General features: G+C 47.0%; 1 protein-coding gene and 1 long non-coding RNA gene across 2 annotated transcripts in view; both read right to left on the minus strand.

Annotated features, from left to right (window-relative positions):
• Nucleotides 1-15604, minus strand: part of LOC146442612 (uncharacterized) — a 59801-nt gene that overhangs the window by 43578 nt on the left and 619 nt on the right. Inside the window, 2 exon segments of the mRNA XM_085049872.1 lie at nt 11092-11152; nt 12573-12661. Of these exon segments, the coding sequence (XP_084905998.1) occupies nt 11092-11152; nt 12573-12661 (150 nt within the window).
• On the minus strand, nt 11726-12493 carry LOC146442613 (uncharacterized). Its single transcript, XR_014850313.1, has 2 exons — nt 12328-12493; nt 11726-11808 (listed from the first exon to the last, which is right to left on the minus strand). It is a non-coding gene; the product is annotated as an uncharacterized LOC146442613 (long non-coding RNA).

Below are 15604 nucleotides of genomic sequence, written 5' to 3' on the forward strand. Positions count from 1 at the left end.
CCAGCTGGGCTCCAGCAGCACAGGAGGCGACGACGACCCCAAATCCCTTCCGTCCCCAAACGGGGGATTTTCCCGCAGGAGGGACGCGATGGAGAAGCTGGAATGGGGCGGGGTGGGGGAGGGGGGGTAGGGACACCCCGAAAGGACGAACGGGGACAGGTCGGGGACAAAGGGGGTGGCAGTGCCACCTCCTCCCCCCCGAGCCACGGCGGTGTTCTGCAGTTTTAGGGCCGCCGGCGGGATTCGGGTCACGTCCACCGTCCAGTAGTTGCCCTTGGCTTGGGGTTTGGTGGGGTCTTTGAGCACCTGGGGGGGAAAGGGGGAGGGTGCGATCCTAAAAGGGTCTGGAATGACCTAAAAGATCCTAAAATACCCTAAAATATCCTAAAATATCTTAAGATATCCTAAAATATTTGGGATCCTACAGGGATGGGAATCCCGTTCCTAAAATGTCCTAAAATATCCTAAAAGATCCTAAAAGATCCTAAAATGTCCTAAAATATTTGGGACCCTACAGGAATGGGAACCCCAAAATCCTATAGGAATGGGACACCAAAACCCCCAAAATCCCCCAAAATGGGAACCCAAACCCTCAGAAATGGGAACCCCAAAATCCCATAGGAATGGAATCCCAAAATCCTCAAAATCCCATAGGACTGAAAATCCCAAAATCCCATAAGAATGGGACCCCAAAATCCCATAGGAATGAGACCTCAAAATCCCCCAAATGGAAACCCCAAAAACCCCAAAATCCCATAGGAATGAAAATCCCAAAATCCCATAGGAATGGGAAACTCAAACCCCTGAGAAACAGGAAACCCATTCCTAAAATATCCTAAAATATCCCAAAATGTCCTAAAATGTCCTAAAATGTCCTAAAATACCCTAAAATGTCCGAAAATATCCTGAAATATCCTAAAATGTCCTGAAATGTCCTGAAATGTCCTGAAATGTCCTAAAATATCTTAAGATATCCTAAAATATTTGAGATCCTACAGGGATGGGAATCCCGTTCCTAAAATGTCCTAAGATATCCTAAAATATCCTAAAATATCCTAAAAGATCCTAAAAGATCCTAAAATATCCTAAAATATCCTAAAATATCCTAAAATATCCTAAAATGTCCTAAAATATTTGGGATCCTACAGGAATGGGAATCCCAAAATCCTATACGAATGGGACACCAAAACCCCCAAAATCCCATAGGAATGGGAACCCAAATCCCCCAGAAATGGGAACCCCAAAAACCCCAAAATCCCATAGGAATAGGACCCCAAAATCCTCAAAATCCCATAGGAATGGAATCCCAAAATCCCATAGGAAGGAGACCCTAAACCCCCCAGAAATGGAAACCCCAAAAACCCCAAAATCCCACAGGAATGGGAACCTCAAACCCCTGAGAAACGGGAAACCCATTCCTAAAATATCCTAAAATATCCCAAAATGTCCTAAAATGTCCTAAAATGTCCTAAAATGTCCTGAAATATCCTTAAATTCCCTAAAATACCCTAAAATGTCCTAAAATGTCCCAAAATGTCCTAAAATAACCTAAAATGTCCTAAAAGATCCTAAAATACCCTAAAATATCTTAAAATACCCTAAAATATCCTAAAACATCTCGGACCCTACAGGGATGGGAACCCCAAAATCCTATAGGAATGAGGCCCCAAACCCTCAGAAATGGGAACCCCAAAAACCCCAAATCCCACAAGAAGAGGATCCCCAGACCCCCAGATTGGGATTTCCCTCATCCCAATGACCCCAAATCCCAGGGAACCCCATAAAAACCCCAAATCCCCCTCAACCCCAAACACCTCACCCTACAGATCTCCCCTCTCCCTTATCCAAACCTCCCCACAGCAAGGGATCCCCAAAATCCCAAAAACCCCAAAACCCCATAAAAACCCCATAAAACCCCATAAAAACTCCATAAAAACCCCCAAACCTCAAAACCCATAAAAACCCAAAACCCCATAAAACCCCCATAAAACCCCCAAAATCCTAAAAACCCATTAAAAACCCCATAAAAACCTCATAAAAACCTAAAAACCCCAATAAAAACCCCAAAATCCCATAAAACCCCAAAACACGATAGAAACCCCATAAAAAACCCCAAAAAACTCCATAAAAACCCCAAAATGCCATTAAAAACCCATAAAAACCAAAAGAAACCCACATAAAGCCCCTAAAAAACCCCATAAAAACCCCACAAAATCCCCCAAACCCCATAAAAACCCCATAAAAATCCTAAAAACCCCATAAAATCCCCATAAAAACCCCAAATTCCATAAAAACCCCACAAAAACCCCATTAAACCCCCAAAAACCCATAAAAACCCCAAACCCCAAAAAAACCCCAAAACCCCATAAAAAATCCAAAAATCCCCATTAAAACCCCATAAAAAACCTCAAAACCCCATGAAAACATCTAAACCCCATAACACACCCTAAAAAACCCAAAACCCCACAAAACCCATAAAACCCCATAAAAAAAACCCAAAATGCCATAAAAAACCCATAAAACCCCAAAAGCCCATAAAAAACCCCAAAACCCCATAAAAACTCCAAAACCTCACAAAAACCCCACAAAAACCCCAGAAAAACCCCCAAATCCTAAAAACCCTATAAAAACCCCATAAAAACCCCATAAAAACCCCATAAAAACCCCACAAAAAACCCGATAAAAATCACCAAAAAACCCAAAACCCCATAAAAACTTCAAAACCCCAAAAAAACCCCCAAAACCCATAAATCCACCAAAACACCCAAAAACCCCATAAAAGCCCAAAAACCCCATGAAAACCCCATAAAACTCCATAAAAACCCCATAAAAACCTCAAAACCCATGAAAACCTCATAAAAATCCGAAACCCCATTAAAAAACCCATAAAACCCAAAACCCCATAAAACCCCATAAAAATCCCATAAAAACCCCAAAACCCCCAAAAATCCCATAAAAACCCCATAAAACCCCATAAAAACCCCCAAAATCCTAAAAACCCCATTTAAAAAACCCCAAAACCCATAAAAACCCTATTAAAAACTCCAAAACCCAAAAAGCAACCAAAAAAACCCATAAAAACCCCATAAAACCCCAAAATCCTACAAACCCCATAAAAACTCCATAAAAACCCAAAACCCCATAAAAACCCCACAAAAACACGTCAAAACCCCAAACCCCATGAAAACCCCATAAAAACCCCAAAACCCCAATAAAACCCCATAAAAACCCATAAAAACCCCATAAAACCCCAAAATCCTAAAAACCCCATAAAAACTCCATAAAAACCCAAAACCCCACAAAACCCCCAAAACCCCATAAAAACCCCAACAAACCTCCAAAAACCCATAAAAACCCTAGAAAAACCCCACAAAACCCCATATAAATCCCAAAACCCCACAAGAACCCATAAAACACCATAAAAACCCCAAAACCCCAAAACCCCATAAAAACCCCATAAAAACCCCATAAAAACCCCATAAAAACCCCACAAAAAACACGTCAAAACCCCAAAACCCCAGAAAAACCCCATAAAAAAACCCAAAACCCCAATAAAAACCCATAAAAACCCCACAAAACCCTCAAAATCCTAAAAAACCCACAAAAACACCTTAAAAACCTGTAAAAGCCCCAAAACTGCATAAAAACCCTATAAAAACTGACTGGGATGGACTGGGATTGACTGGAATGAACTGGGATTGAACTGGGATGAACTGGGATGGACTGGGATTGAACTGGGATGAACTGGGATGGAACTGGGATGAACTGGGATGGACTGGGATGAACTGGGATGAACTGGGATTGAACTGGGATGAACTGGGATTGAACTGGGACAGACTGGGATTGAACTGGGATGAACTGGGATTGAACTGGGACAGACTGGGATGAACTGGGATTGAACTGGGATGGACTGGGATGAACTGGGATGAACTGGGATGAACTGGGATTGAACTGGGATGAACTGGGATGAACTGGGACAGCCTGGGATTGAACTGGGATGGAACTGGGATGAACTGGGATTGAACTGGGATGAACTGGGATGAACTGGGATGGACTGGGATTGAACTGGGACAGACTGGGATTGAACTGGGATTGAACTGGGATGGACTGGGAGCGACTGGGATGGACTGGGATGGACTGGGATTGAACTGGGATTGAACTGGGATGAACTGGGATGAACTGGGATGAACTGGGACAGACTGGGATGAACTGGGATGAACTGGGATGAACTGGGATTGAACTGGGATGAACTGGGATGAACTGGGATGAACTGGGATTGAACTGGGATGAACTGGGATTGAACTGGGATTGAACTGGGATGAACTGGGATGGACTGGGATTGAACTGGGATGGACTGGGACAGACTGGGATGAACTGGGATGAACTGGGATGAACTGGGATGAACTGGGATGGACTGGGATGAACTGGGATTGAACTGGGATGAACTGGGATGAACTGGGATGAACTGGGACAGCCTGGGCAGGGTCACACACACACACACACACACACACACACACACACAGTGACCCACAATGACACCAACAACGTCACTGCCTTTGTCACCCAATGCCTTTATTGGCTGCCAGGCTGGGCAGGGACAGCGGGGGGGACCCCAAATTTTGGGGTGGGACCAGGAAATTTTGGGGTGAGACCAGGAAATTTTGGGGGGAGACATCTGAAATTTTGGGGTGGGACCAGGAAATTTTGGGGTGAGACCAAGAAATTTTGGGATGGGAGCGTGAAATTTTGGGGTGAAACCACCCGAAATTTTGGGACGAGACCCCCAAAATTTTGGGGTGAGACATCCGAAATTTTGGGGTGAGATCCACAAAATTTTAGGATGAAACCCCCAAAATTTTGGGAAAAGAGCCCCGAAATTTTGGGATGGGAGCTGCGAAATTTTGGGGTGAGACATCCTAAATTTTGGGATTAGAGCCACGAAATTTTAGGGTGGGACATCCGAAATTTTGGGACGAGACCGTGAAATTTTGGGGTGAGACATCAAAAATTTTGGGTTGAAAGCCCCAAAATTTTGGGAAAAGAGCCCTGAAATTTTGGGGTGAGACATCCAAAATTTTAGGATGAAACCCCTGCAAATTTGGGATGAGATCCGCAAAATTTTGGGACAGGATCCCTGAAATTTTGGGATGAGACTGCAAAATTTTAGGGTGAGACCTCCAAAATTTTGGGGTGACAACACAAAATTTTGGGGTGGGACCCGTGAAATTTTGGGATGAAACATCCAAAATTTTGGGATGCGATCCACGAAATTTTGAGGTGAAACCCCTGAAATTTTGGGGTGGGATATCTCAAATTTTGGGGTGACACTACAAAATTTTGGGGTGGGACCTGCAAAAATTTGGGATGAAACCCCAAAATTTTGGGATGCGATCCACGAAATTTTGGGGTGAGAGCCGAGAAATCTTGGCATTAGAACCCCGAAATTTTGGGGTGGGACCATGAAATTTTGGGGTGAAATCCCTGAATTTTTGGGTGAGAACCCTGAAATTTTAGGATGAAACCCACAAAATTTTGGTATGAGACATCTGAAATTTTGGGATGAAACCCTGAAATTTTGGGACAAGAACCTCAAAATTTTGGGGTGAGATCCCCCAATTTTGGGATGAAACCCCAAAATTTTGGGACGGGATCCACGAAATTTTAGGATGAAACCCCCAAAATTTTGGGAAAAGAGCCCCGAAACTTTGGGATGAGAGCTGCAAAATTTTGGGGTAACACCACGAAATTTTGGGGTGAGACATCTGAAATTTTGGGACGAGAGCCCTGAAATTTTAGGATGGGATCCCCAAAATTTTGGGGTGAGACCCGCAAAATCTTGGGATGAAATCCCCAAAATTTTGAGATGAAATCCCCAAAATATTGGGAGGGGATCCCTGAAATTTTAGGATGAAACTCTCGTAATTTTAGGATGTAACCTGTGAAATTTTGGGACGGGATCCCCAAAATTTTGGGATGGGAACCCCAAAAATTTAGGATGAAACCCCTGAAATTTTGGGACGGGATCCCTGAAATTTTAGGATGAGATCCTCAAAATTTTGAGGTGGGACATCTGAAATTTTGGGGTGGGATCTGTGAAATTTTGGGATGAAAGCCCAAAATTTTGGGATGAGACATCCGAAATTTTGGGATGAGACATCCGAAATTTTGGGATGGGACCTGTGAAATTTTAGGATGAAACGCCTGAAATTTTGGGACGGGATCCCTGAAATTTTAGGATGAAACCCCCCAAATTTTGGGGTGAGACATCTGAAATTTTAGGATGAGAACCCCAAAATCTTGAGGTGTAAACCCCAAAATTTTGGGATGGCACATCCAAAATTTTAGGATGAAACCCCTGAAATTTTGGGGTGAGATCCGCAAAATTTTGGGACGAGAGCTGTGAAATTCCGGGATGGGATCCCCAAAATTTTAGGATGAGATCCCTGCAATTTTAGGATGAAACCTCCAAAATTTTAGGATGAAACCCCCAAAATTTTGGGGTGTGACATCTGAAATTTTGGGACAAGAACCCCAAAATTTTGGGGTTGGGATCAGCAAAATTTAGGGACAGGATCCCCGAAATTTTGGGATGAAACTTCCGAAATTTTGGGACAAGAACCTCAAAATTTTGGGGTGAGATCCCCCAGTTTTGAGGTGGGATCCCCGAAATTTGGGACGAAACCCCAAAATTTTGGGACGGGATCCCTGGAATTTTAGGCTGAGACCCCCAAAATTTTGGGGTGAGATCCACGAAATTTTGGGATGAGAGCTCTGAAATTTTGGGATGAGATCATGAAACTTTGGGGGGAGATCTGAGAAATTTTGGGACGAGAACCCCGAAATTTTGGGGTGAGATCCCCCAATTTTGGGATGGGATCCCTGAAATTTTAGGATGAGATCCTCGAAATTTTGGGACGAGACATCCAAAATTTTGGGTCAAAACCGTGAAATTTTGGGATGAGATCGTGAAATTTTGGGCTGAGACACCCAAAATTTTGGGATGGGGTCCACGAAATTTTGAGGTGAAACCCCTGAAATCTTGAGGTGGAATCTGCAAAATTTTGGGATGAAACCCCAAAATTTTGGGATGAGACCCCAAAATTTTGGGACGGGATCCCTGCAATTTTAGGATGAAACTGTGAGAATTTGGGATGAAACCCCCAAAATTTTGGGACGGGATCCCTGAAATTTCAGGATGAAACCCCCAAAATTTTGGGGTGAGACCCGCAAAATCTTGGGATGAAATCCCCAAAATTTTGAAATGAAATCCCCAAAATATTGGGATGAGAGCTCTGAAATTTTAGGATGAAACTCCCGTAATTTTAGGATGGAACCTGTGAGATTTTGGGACGGGATCCCCAAAATTTTAGGATGGGAACCCCAAAAATTTTGGGATGAAACCCCTGAAATTTTGGGACGGGATCCCTGCAATTTTAGGATGAGATCCCTGCAATTTTAGGATGAGATCCCTGCAATTTTAGGATGAAACCCCCAAAATTTTATGACCAGCACCCCAAAATTTGGGCACAAAAACCCCCAAAATGTTGGGCGTCACCCTCGCAGCGCGATGTCCCCGGGGTGGCTCAGCCAGACGTCGAAAACGCTTTTATTGGGGGGAGGAGGAGGAGGAGGAGGAGGAGGAGGAGGAGGAGGAGGAGGAGGCGACGACCCTAAATCCCCCTCGGGGTGCTTTTGGGGTCTCGGGGGGTTGGGGTGAGGCAGGATTGGGGTCGCCCAGTGTAGGGCCAGGATTGGGGTCACCCCGTTCTGGGCTGGGGGAGCCACGGCGTTTGGGGCCACGGCGGTGCTGTAGGACGTGGGCAGCTGACCCCAAAGGATGGGCTCCGAGCCTTTTTGGGGTGCTGAGAGAATGGGGTCAGAGCCTTTTTGGGGTGCTGAGATAATGGGGTCAGAGCCTTTTTGGGGTGCTGAGAGAATGGGGTCAGAGCCTTTTTGGGATCCCCAAAGAATGGGGTCAGAGCCTTTTTGGGGTCCTGAGATAATGGGGTCAGAGCCTTTTTGGGGTCCCCAAATAATGGGGTCAGAGCCTTTTTGGGGTGCTGAGAGAATGGGGTCAGAGCCTTTTTGGGATCCCCAAATAATGGGGTCAGAGCCTTTTTGGGACTCCAAAATAATAGGATCAAACCCTTTTTGGGATCCCAGAATAATAGGGGATGACGTCCCTTGGGGTTTAGGGGGTTCAGACCCTTTTTGGGATCCCCAAATAATGGGGTCAGAGCCGTTTTGGGACCCCAAAATAATAGGATCAAACCCTTTTTGGGACCCTAAAATAATAGGATCAGAGCCTTTTTGAGACCCCAAAATAATAGGGGATGACGTCCCTTGGGGTCTGGGGGGTTCAGACCCTTTTAGGGATCTCCAAATAATAGGATCAGAACCTTTTTGGGACCCCAAAATAATAGGGGATGACGTCCCTTGGGGTTTAGGGGACTCAGACCCTTTTTGGGACCCCAAAACAATAGGATCAGACACTTTTTGGGACCCCAAAATAATAGGTTGAGGCCCTTTTTGGGACCCCAAAACAATAGGGGATGACATCCCTTGGGGTCTGGTGGGTTCAGACCCTTTTAGGGATCCCCAAATAATAGAATCAGAACCTTTTTGGGACCCCAAAATAATAGGGGATGATGTCCCTTGTGCTTTAGGGTGTTCAAACCCTTTTTGGGACCCCAAAACAATAGGATCAAACCCTTTTTGGGATGCTGAAATAATGATATCAGAGCTTTTTTGGGACCCCAAAACAACAGGCTCAGACCCTTTTTGGGACCCCAAACCAACAGGCTCAACCCCTTTTTGGGATCCCAAAACAATAGGATCAAACCCTTTTTGGGACCCCAAACCAACAGGCTCAACCCCTTTTTGGGACCCCAAACCAACAGGCTCAACCCCTTTTTGGGATCCCCAGCTGGGCTCCAGCAGCACAGGAGGCGACGACGACCCCAAATCCCTTCCGTCCCCAAACGGGGGATTTTCCCGCAGGAGGGACGCGATGGAGAAGCTGGAATGGGGCGGGGTGGGGGAGGGGGGGTAGGGACACCCCGAAAGGACGAACGGGGACAGGTCGGGGACAAAGGGGGTGGCAGTGCCACCTCCTCCCCCCCGAGCCACGGCGGTGTTCTGCAGTTTTAGGGCCGCCGGCGGGATTCGGGTCACGTCCACCGTCCAGTAGTTGCCCTTGGCTTGGGGTTTGGTGGGGTCTTTGAGCACCTGGGGGGGAAAGGGGGAGGGTGGGACCCTAAAAGGGCCTGAAATGGCCTGAGATGTCCTAAAAGATCCTAAAATACCCTAAAATATCCTAAAATGTCTTAAGATATCCTAAAATATTTGGGATCCTACAGGGGTGGGAACCCCATTCCTAAAATGTCCTGAAATGTCCTAAAATGTCCTAAAAGATCCTAAAATATCCTAAAATGTCCTAAAATATTTGGGATCCTACAGGAATGGGAATCCCAAAATCCTATAGGAATGGGACACCAAAACCCCCAAAATCCCCCAAAATGGGAACCCAAACCCTCAGAAATGGGAACCCCAAAACCCTCAAAATCCCACAGGAATGGAACCCCAAAATCCTCAAAATCCCATAGGAATGGGAGCCGAAATCCCGTAGGAAGGAGACCCTAAACCCCCCAGAAATGGAAACCCCAAAATCCCGAAAATCCCATAGGTAGGAGACCCCAAAATCCTGTAGGAATGGGACACAAAAACCCCCAAAATCCCAAAGGAAGGAGACCCCAAACCCCTGAGAAACGGGAACCCATTCCTAAAATATCCTAAAATATCCTAAAATGTCCTAAAATATCCCAAAATGTCCTAAAATACCCTAAAATGTCCAAAAATATCCTGAAATATCCTAAAATATCCTAAAATATCCTAAAATATCCCAAAATGTCCTAAAATGTCCTAAAATGTCCTAAAATGTCCTGAAATATCCTAAAATATCCTAAAATACCCTAAAATACCCTAAAAGATCCTAAAATACCCTAAAATATCTTAAGATACCCTAAAATACCCTAAAATATCTCGGACCCTACAGGGATGGGAACCCCAAAATCCTATAGGAATGAGGCCCCAAACCCTCAGAAATGGGAACCCCAAAGCCCCCAAATCCCACAAGAAGAGGATCCCCAGACCCCCAGATTGGGATTTCCCTCATCCCAATGACCCCAAATCCCAGGGAACCCCATAAAAACCCCAAATCCCCCTCAACCCCAAATCCCTCACCCTACAGACCCCCAATCCCTTCCTCCTTATCCAATCCACCCCCCCCCACAGCGAGGGATCCCCAAAACCCTGTGAAAACCCCATAAAACCCAAAACCCATAAAACCCAATGAAAAACCCATAAAAACCCCAACCTCCCAAAACCTAAAACCCCATAACCCCATAAAACCCCAAAACCCCATAAAAACCCCAAACCCCGTAAAAATACCATAAAAACACGAAAACCCATAGAAACACCAAAAAACCCAAAACAAAAAAAAAACCCATAAAAAACCCCATAAAAAACCCCATAAAAACCCATAAAAACCCCATAAAAACCCCAAAACTCCAAAACCCCATAAAAACCCCACAAAAACCACGTCAAAACCCCAAAACCCCATGAAAACCCCATAAAAACCCAAAACCCCATAAAAACCCCATAAAAACTCCACAAAACCCTCAAAATCCTAAAAAACCCACAAAAACACCTTAAAAACCTGTAAAAGCCCCAAAACTGCATAAAAACCCTATAAAAACTGACTGGGATGGACTGGGATGAACTGGGATTGAACTGGGATTGAACTGGGATGGACTGGGATGGACTGGGATAGACTGGGATTGAACTGGGATGAACTGGGATGGACTGGGATAGACTGGGATTGAACTGGGATGAACTGGGATTGAACTAGGATAGACTGGGATGTACTGGGATGAACTGGGATTGAACTGGGATGAACTGGGATTGAACTGGGATTGAACTGGGATAGACTGGGATGGACTGGGATGAACTGGGATTGAACTGGGATGAAATGGGATGAACTGGGAATGAACTGGGAGTGACTGGGATGGACTGGGATGGACTGGGATGGACTGGGAATGAACTGGGATGAACTGGGATGAACTGGGATGGACTGGGATGAACTGGGATTGAACTGGGATGGACTGGGATTGAACTGGGATGGACTGGGATGGACTGGGATGGACTGGGATGGACTGGGAATGTGCTGGGATGGACTGGGATTGAACTGGGATGGACTGGGATGTACTGGGATGGATTGGATTGAACTGGGATTGACTGGGATGGACTGGGATTGAACTGGGATGGACTGGATTGTACTGGGATGGACTGGGATTGAACTGGGATGGACTGGGATGGACTGGGATGAACTGGGATTGAACTGGGATGGACTGGGACAGACTGGGATGGACTGGGATGGACTGGGATTGAACTGGGATGAACTGGGACAGCCTGGGATTGAACTGGGATGAACTGGGATGGACTGGGAATGAACTGGGATGAACTGGGATGAACTGGGAGGGACTGGGAATGGACTGGGAATTAACTGGGATGGACTGGTTTAGACTGGGATGGACTGGGATGGACTGGGATTGAACTGGGATGGACTGGGATTGAACTGGGATGGACTGGGATGGACTGGGATTGAACTGGGATGGACTGGGATGGACTGGGATGGTTGGGATCACTGGGATGAACTGGGATGAACTGGGATGGACTGGGATTGAACTGGGATGGACTGGGATGGACTGGGATTGAACTGGGATGGACTGGGATTGAACTGGGATTGAACTGGGATTGAACTGGGATGGACTGGGATGGACTGGGATGGACTGGGATTGGACTGGGATGGAACTGGTTTGGACTGGGAGGAACTGGGATGGACTGGGATGGACTGGGATTGAACTGGGAGTTACTGGTTTGGACTGGGATGGAACTGGGATGGAACTGGGATGAGACTGGGAGGGACTGGGATGGACTGGGATTGAACTGGGATGAACTGGGATGGACTGGGATTGAACTGGGATGAACTGGGATGAACTGGGATTGAACTGGGATTGAACTGGGATGAACTGGGATGAACTGGGATGGACTGGGATTGAACTGGGATTGGACTGGGATTGAACTGGGATGAACTGGGATGAACTGGGATGAACTGGGATTGAACTGGGATGAACTGGGATGGACTGGGATTGAACTGGGATGAACTGGGATGAACTGGGCTAAACTGGGATGAACTGGGATTGAACTGGGATGAACTGGGAGTGACTGGGATGGACTGGGAGGGAACTGGGATGAACTGGGATGGACTGGGATTGAACTGGGATGGACTGGGATGAACTGGGATGGACTGGGATGGACTGGGATTGGACTGGGATGAACTGGGATGGACTGGGATGAACTGGGATGGACTGGGATGGACTGGGAGGGACTGGGATGAACTGGGATGGACTGGGATGAACTGGGATGAACTGGGATGGACTGGGATGGACTGGGATGAACTGGGATTGAACTGGGATGGACTGGGATTGAACTGGGATTGAACTGGGATTGACTGGGATGAACTGGGACAGACTGGGATGAACTGGGATGGACTGGGATGAACTGGGATGGACTGGGATGAACTGGGATGGACTGGGATGAACTGGGATGAACTGGGATGAACTGGGATGAACTGGGATGGCTGGGATTGAACTGGGATGAACTGGGATGAACTGGGGACTGACTGGGATTGAACTGGGATTGAACTGGGATGAACTGGGATGAACTGGGATGGACTGGGAGTTACTGGGATGAACTGGGATGGACTGGGATTGAACTGGGATGAACTGGGATGAACTGGGATGAACTGGGATGGACTGGAATGGACTGGGATGGACTGGGATTGAACTGGGATTGAACTGGGATTGAACTGGGATGAACTGGGATGAACTGGGATTGAACTGGGATGAACTGGGATGAACTGGGATGGACTGGGATGAACTGGGATTGAACTGGGATGAACTGGGATGAACTGGGATGAACTGGGATGGACTGGGATGGACTGGGAGGGACTGGGATGAACTGGGATGAACTGGGATGAACTGGGATTGAACTGGGATGAACTGGGATGAACTGGGATGAACTGGGATTGAACTGGGATGAACTGGGATTGAACTGGGATTGAACTGGGATTGAACTGGGATGAACTGGGACAGACTGGGATGAACTGGGATGGACTGGGATGAACTGGGATGGACTGGGATGGACTGGGATGGACTGGGATGAACTGGGATGAACTGGGATGAACTGGGATGAACTGGGACAGCCTGGGCAGGGTCACACACACACACACACACACACACACACACACACAGTGACCCACAATGACACCAACAACGTCACTGCCTTTGTCACCCAATGCCTTTATTGGCTGCCAGGCTGGGCAGGGACAGCGGGGGGGACCCCAAATTTTGGGGTGGGACCAGGAAATTTTGGGGTGGGACCAGGAAATTTTGGGGCGAGACCATAAAATTTTGGGGCGAGACCATACAATTTTGGGGTGAGAACTGTGAAATTTGGGATGAAACCCCAACATTTTGGGAGAAGAGCCCCTAAATTGTGGGGTGGGATCTGCAAAATTTTGGGATTGGACCCCCAAAATTTTGGGATGGGATCGGCAAAATTTTGGAATAGGAACCCCAAAATTTTAGGATGAAACCCCCAAAATTTTAGGATGAAACCCCCGAAATTTCATGACCAGCACCCCAAAATTTGGGCACAAAACCCCCAAAATGTTGGGCGTCACCCTCGCAGCGCGATGTCCCCGGGGTGGCTCAGCCAGACGTCGAAAACGCTTTTATTGGGGGGAGGAGGAGGAGGAGGAGGAGGAGGAGGAGGAGGAGGAGGCGACGACCCTAAATCCCCCTCGGGGTGCTTTTGGGGTCTCGGGGGGTTGGGGTGAGGCAGGATTGGGGTCGCCCAGTGTAGGGCCAGGATTGGGGTCACCCCGTTCTGGGCTGGGGGAGCCACGGCGTTTGGGGCCACGGCGGTGCTGTAGGACGTGGGCAGCTGACCCCAAAGGATGGGCTCCGAGCCTTTTTGGGGTGCTGAGAGAATGGGGTCAGAGCCTTTTTGGGGTGCTGAGAGAATGGGGTCAGAGCCTTTTTGGGGTGCTGAAAGAATGGGGTCAGAGCCTTTTTGGGATCCTAAAATAATGGGGTCAGAGCCTTTTTGGGGTCCCCAAATAATGGGGTCAGAGCCTTTTTGGGATCCCAAAATAATAGGGGATGACATCCCATGGGGTTTAGGGAACTCAAACCCTTTTTGGGACCCCAAAATAATAGGGGATGACATCCCTTGGGGTCTGGTGGGTTCAGACTCTCTTTGGGATCCCCAAATAATGATGTCAGACCCGTTTTGGGATCCCCAAATAATGGGATCAGAGCCTTTTTGGGGTCCCAGAATAATAGGTTCAGACACTTTTTGGGACCCCAAAATAATAGGGGATGACATCCCTTGGGGTCTTGTGGGTTCAGACCCTCTTTGGGATCCCAAAATAATGATGTCAGACCTGTTTTGGGATCCCCAAATAATGGGGTCAGACCCGTTTTGGGACTCCAAAATAATAGGGGATGACATCCCTTGGGGTCTGGGGGTGTCAGACCCTTTTTGGGGTCCCCAAATAATGATGTCAGACCCGTTTTGGGACCCCAAAATAATAGGGGATGACATCCCTTGGGGTTTAGGGGGTTCAGAGCTTTTTTGGGGTCCCAGAATAATAGGATCAGAGCCTTTTTGGGACCCCAAAACAATGGGATCAAACCCTTTTTGGGACCCCAAGACAATAGGATCAAACCCTTTTTGGGACCCCAAAATAATAGGGGATGATGTTCCTTGGGGTCTGGGGGGTTCAGACCCTCTTTGGGATCCCCAAATAATGATGTCAGACCCGTTTTGGGATCCCAAAACAATAGGCTCAACCCCTTTTTGGGACCCCAAAACAATAGGATCAAACCCTTTTTGGGACCCCAAAATAATAGGGGATGATGTTCCTTGGGGTCTTGTGGGTTCAGATCCTTTTTGGGATCCCCAAATAATGATGTCAGACCCGTTTTGGGATCCCCAAAGAATGGGGTCAGAGCCTTTTTGGGGTCCCCTAATAATAGGATCAGAGCCTTTTTGGGACCCCAAAATAATAGGGGATGATGTCCCTTGGGGTCTTGTGGGTTCAGACCCTCTTTGGGATCCCCAAATAATGATGTCAGACCCGTTTTGGGATCCCCAAATAATGGGGTCAGAGCCTTTTTGGGGTCCTGCAATAATAGGGGATGACATCCCTTGGGGTCTGGGGGGTTCAGAGCCTTTTAGGGATCCCCAAATAATAGGATCAAACCCTTTTTGGGACCCCAAAATAATAGGGGATGAGGTCCCTTGGGGTCTGGGTGGTTCAGACCCTTTTTGGGATCCCAAAATGATGGGGTCAGAGCCTTTTTGGGATCCCCAAATAATAGGATCAGACACTTTTTGGGATCCCAGAATAATAGGGAATGAGGTCCCTTGGGGTTTAGGGGACTCAGACCCTTTTTGGGATCCCCAAATAATAAGA

This window comes from Lichenostomus cassidix, chromosome 2 (genome assembly GCF_008360975.1).
Source record: "Lichenostomus cassidix isolate B80296 chromosome 2, HeHo_3.0, whole genome shotgun sequence".
NCBI lineage: Eukaryota > Metazoa > Chordata > Aves > Passeriformes > Meliphagidae > Lichenostomus > Lichenostomus cassidix.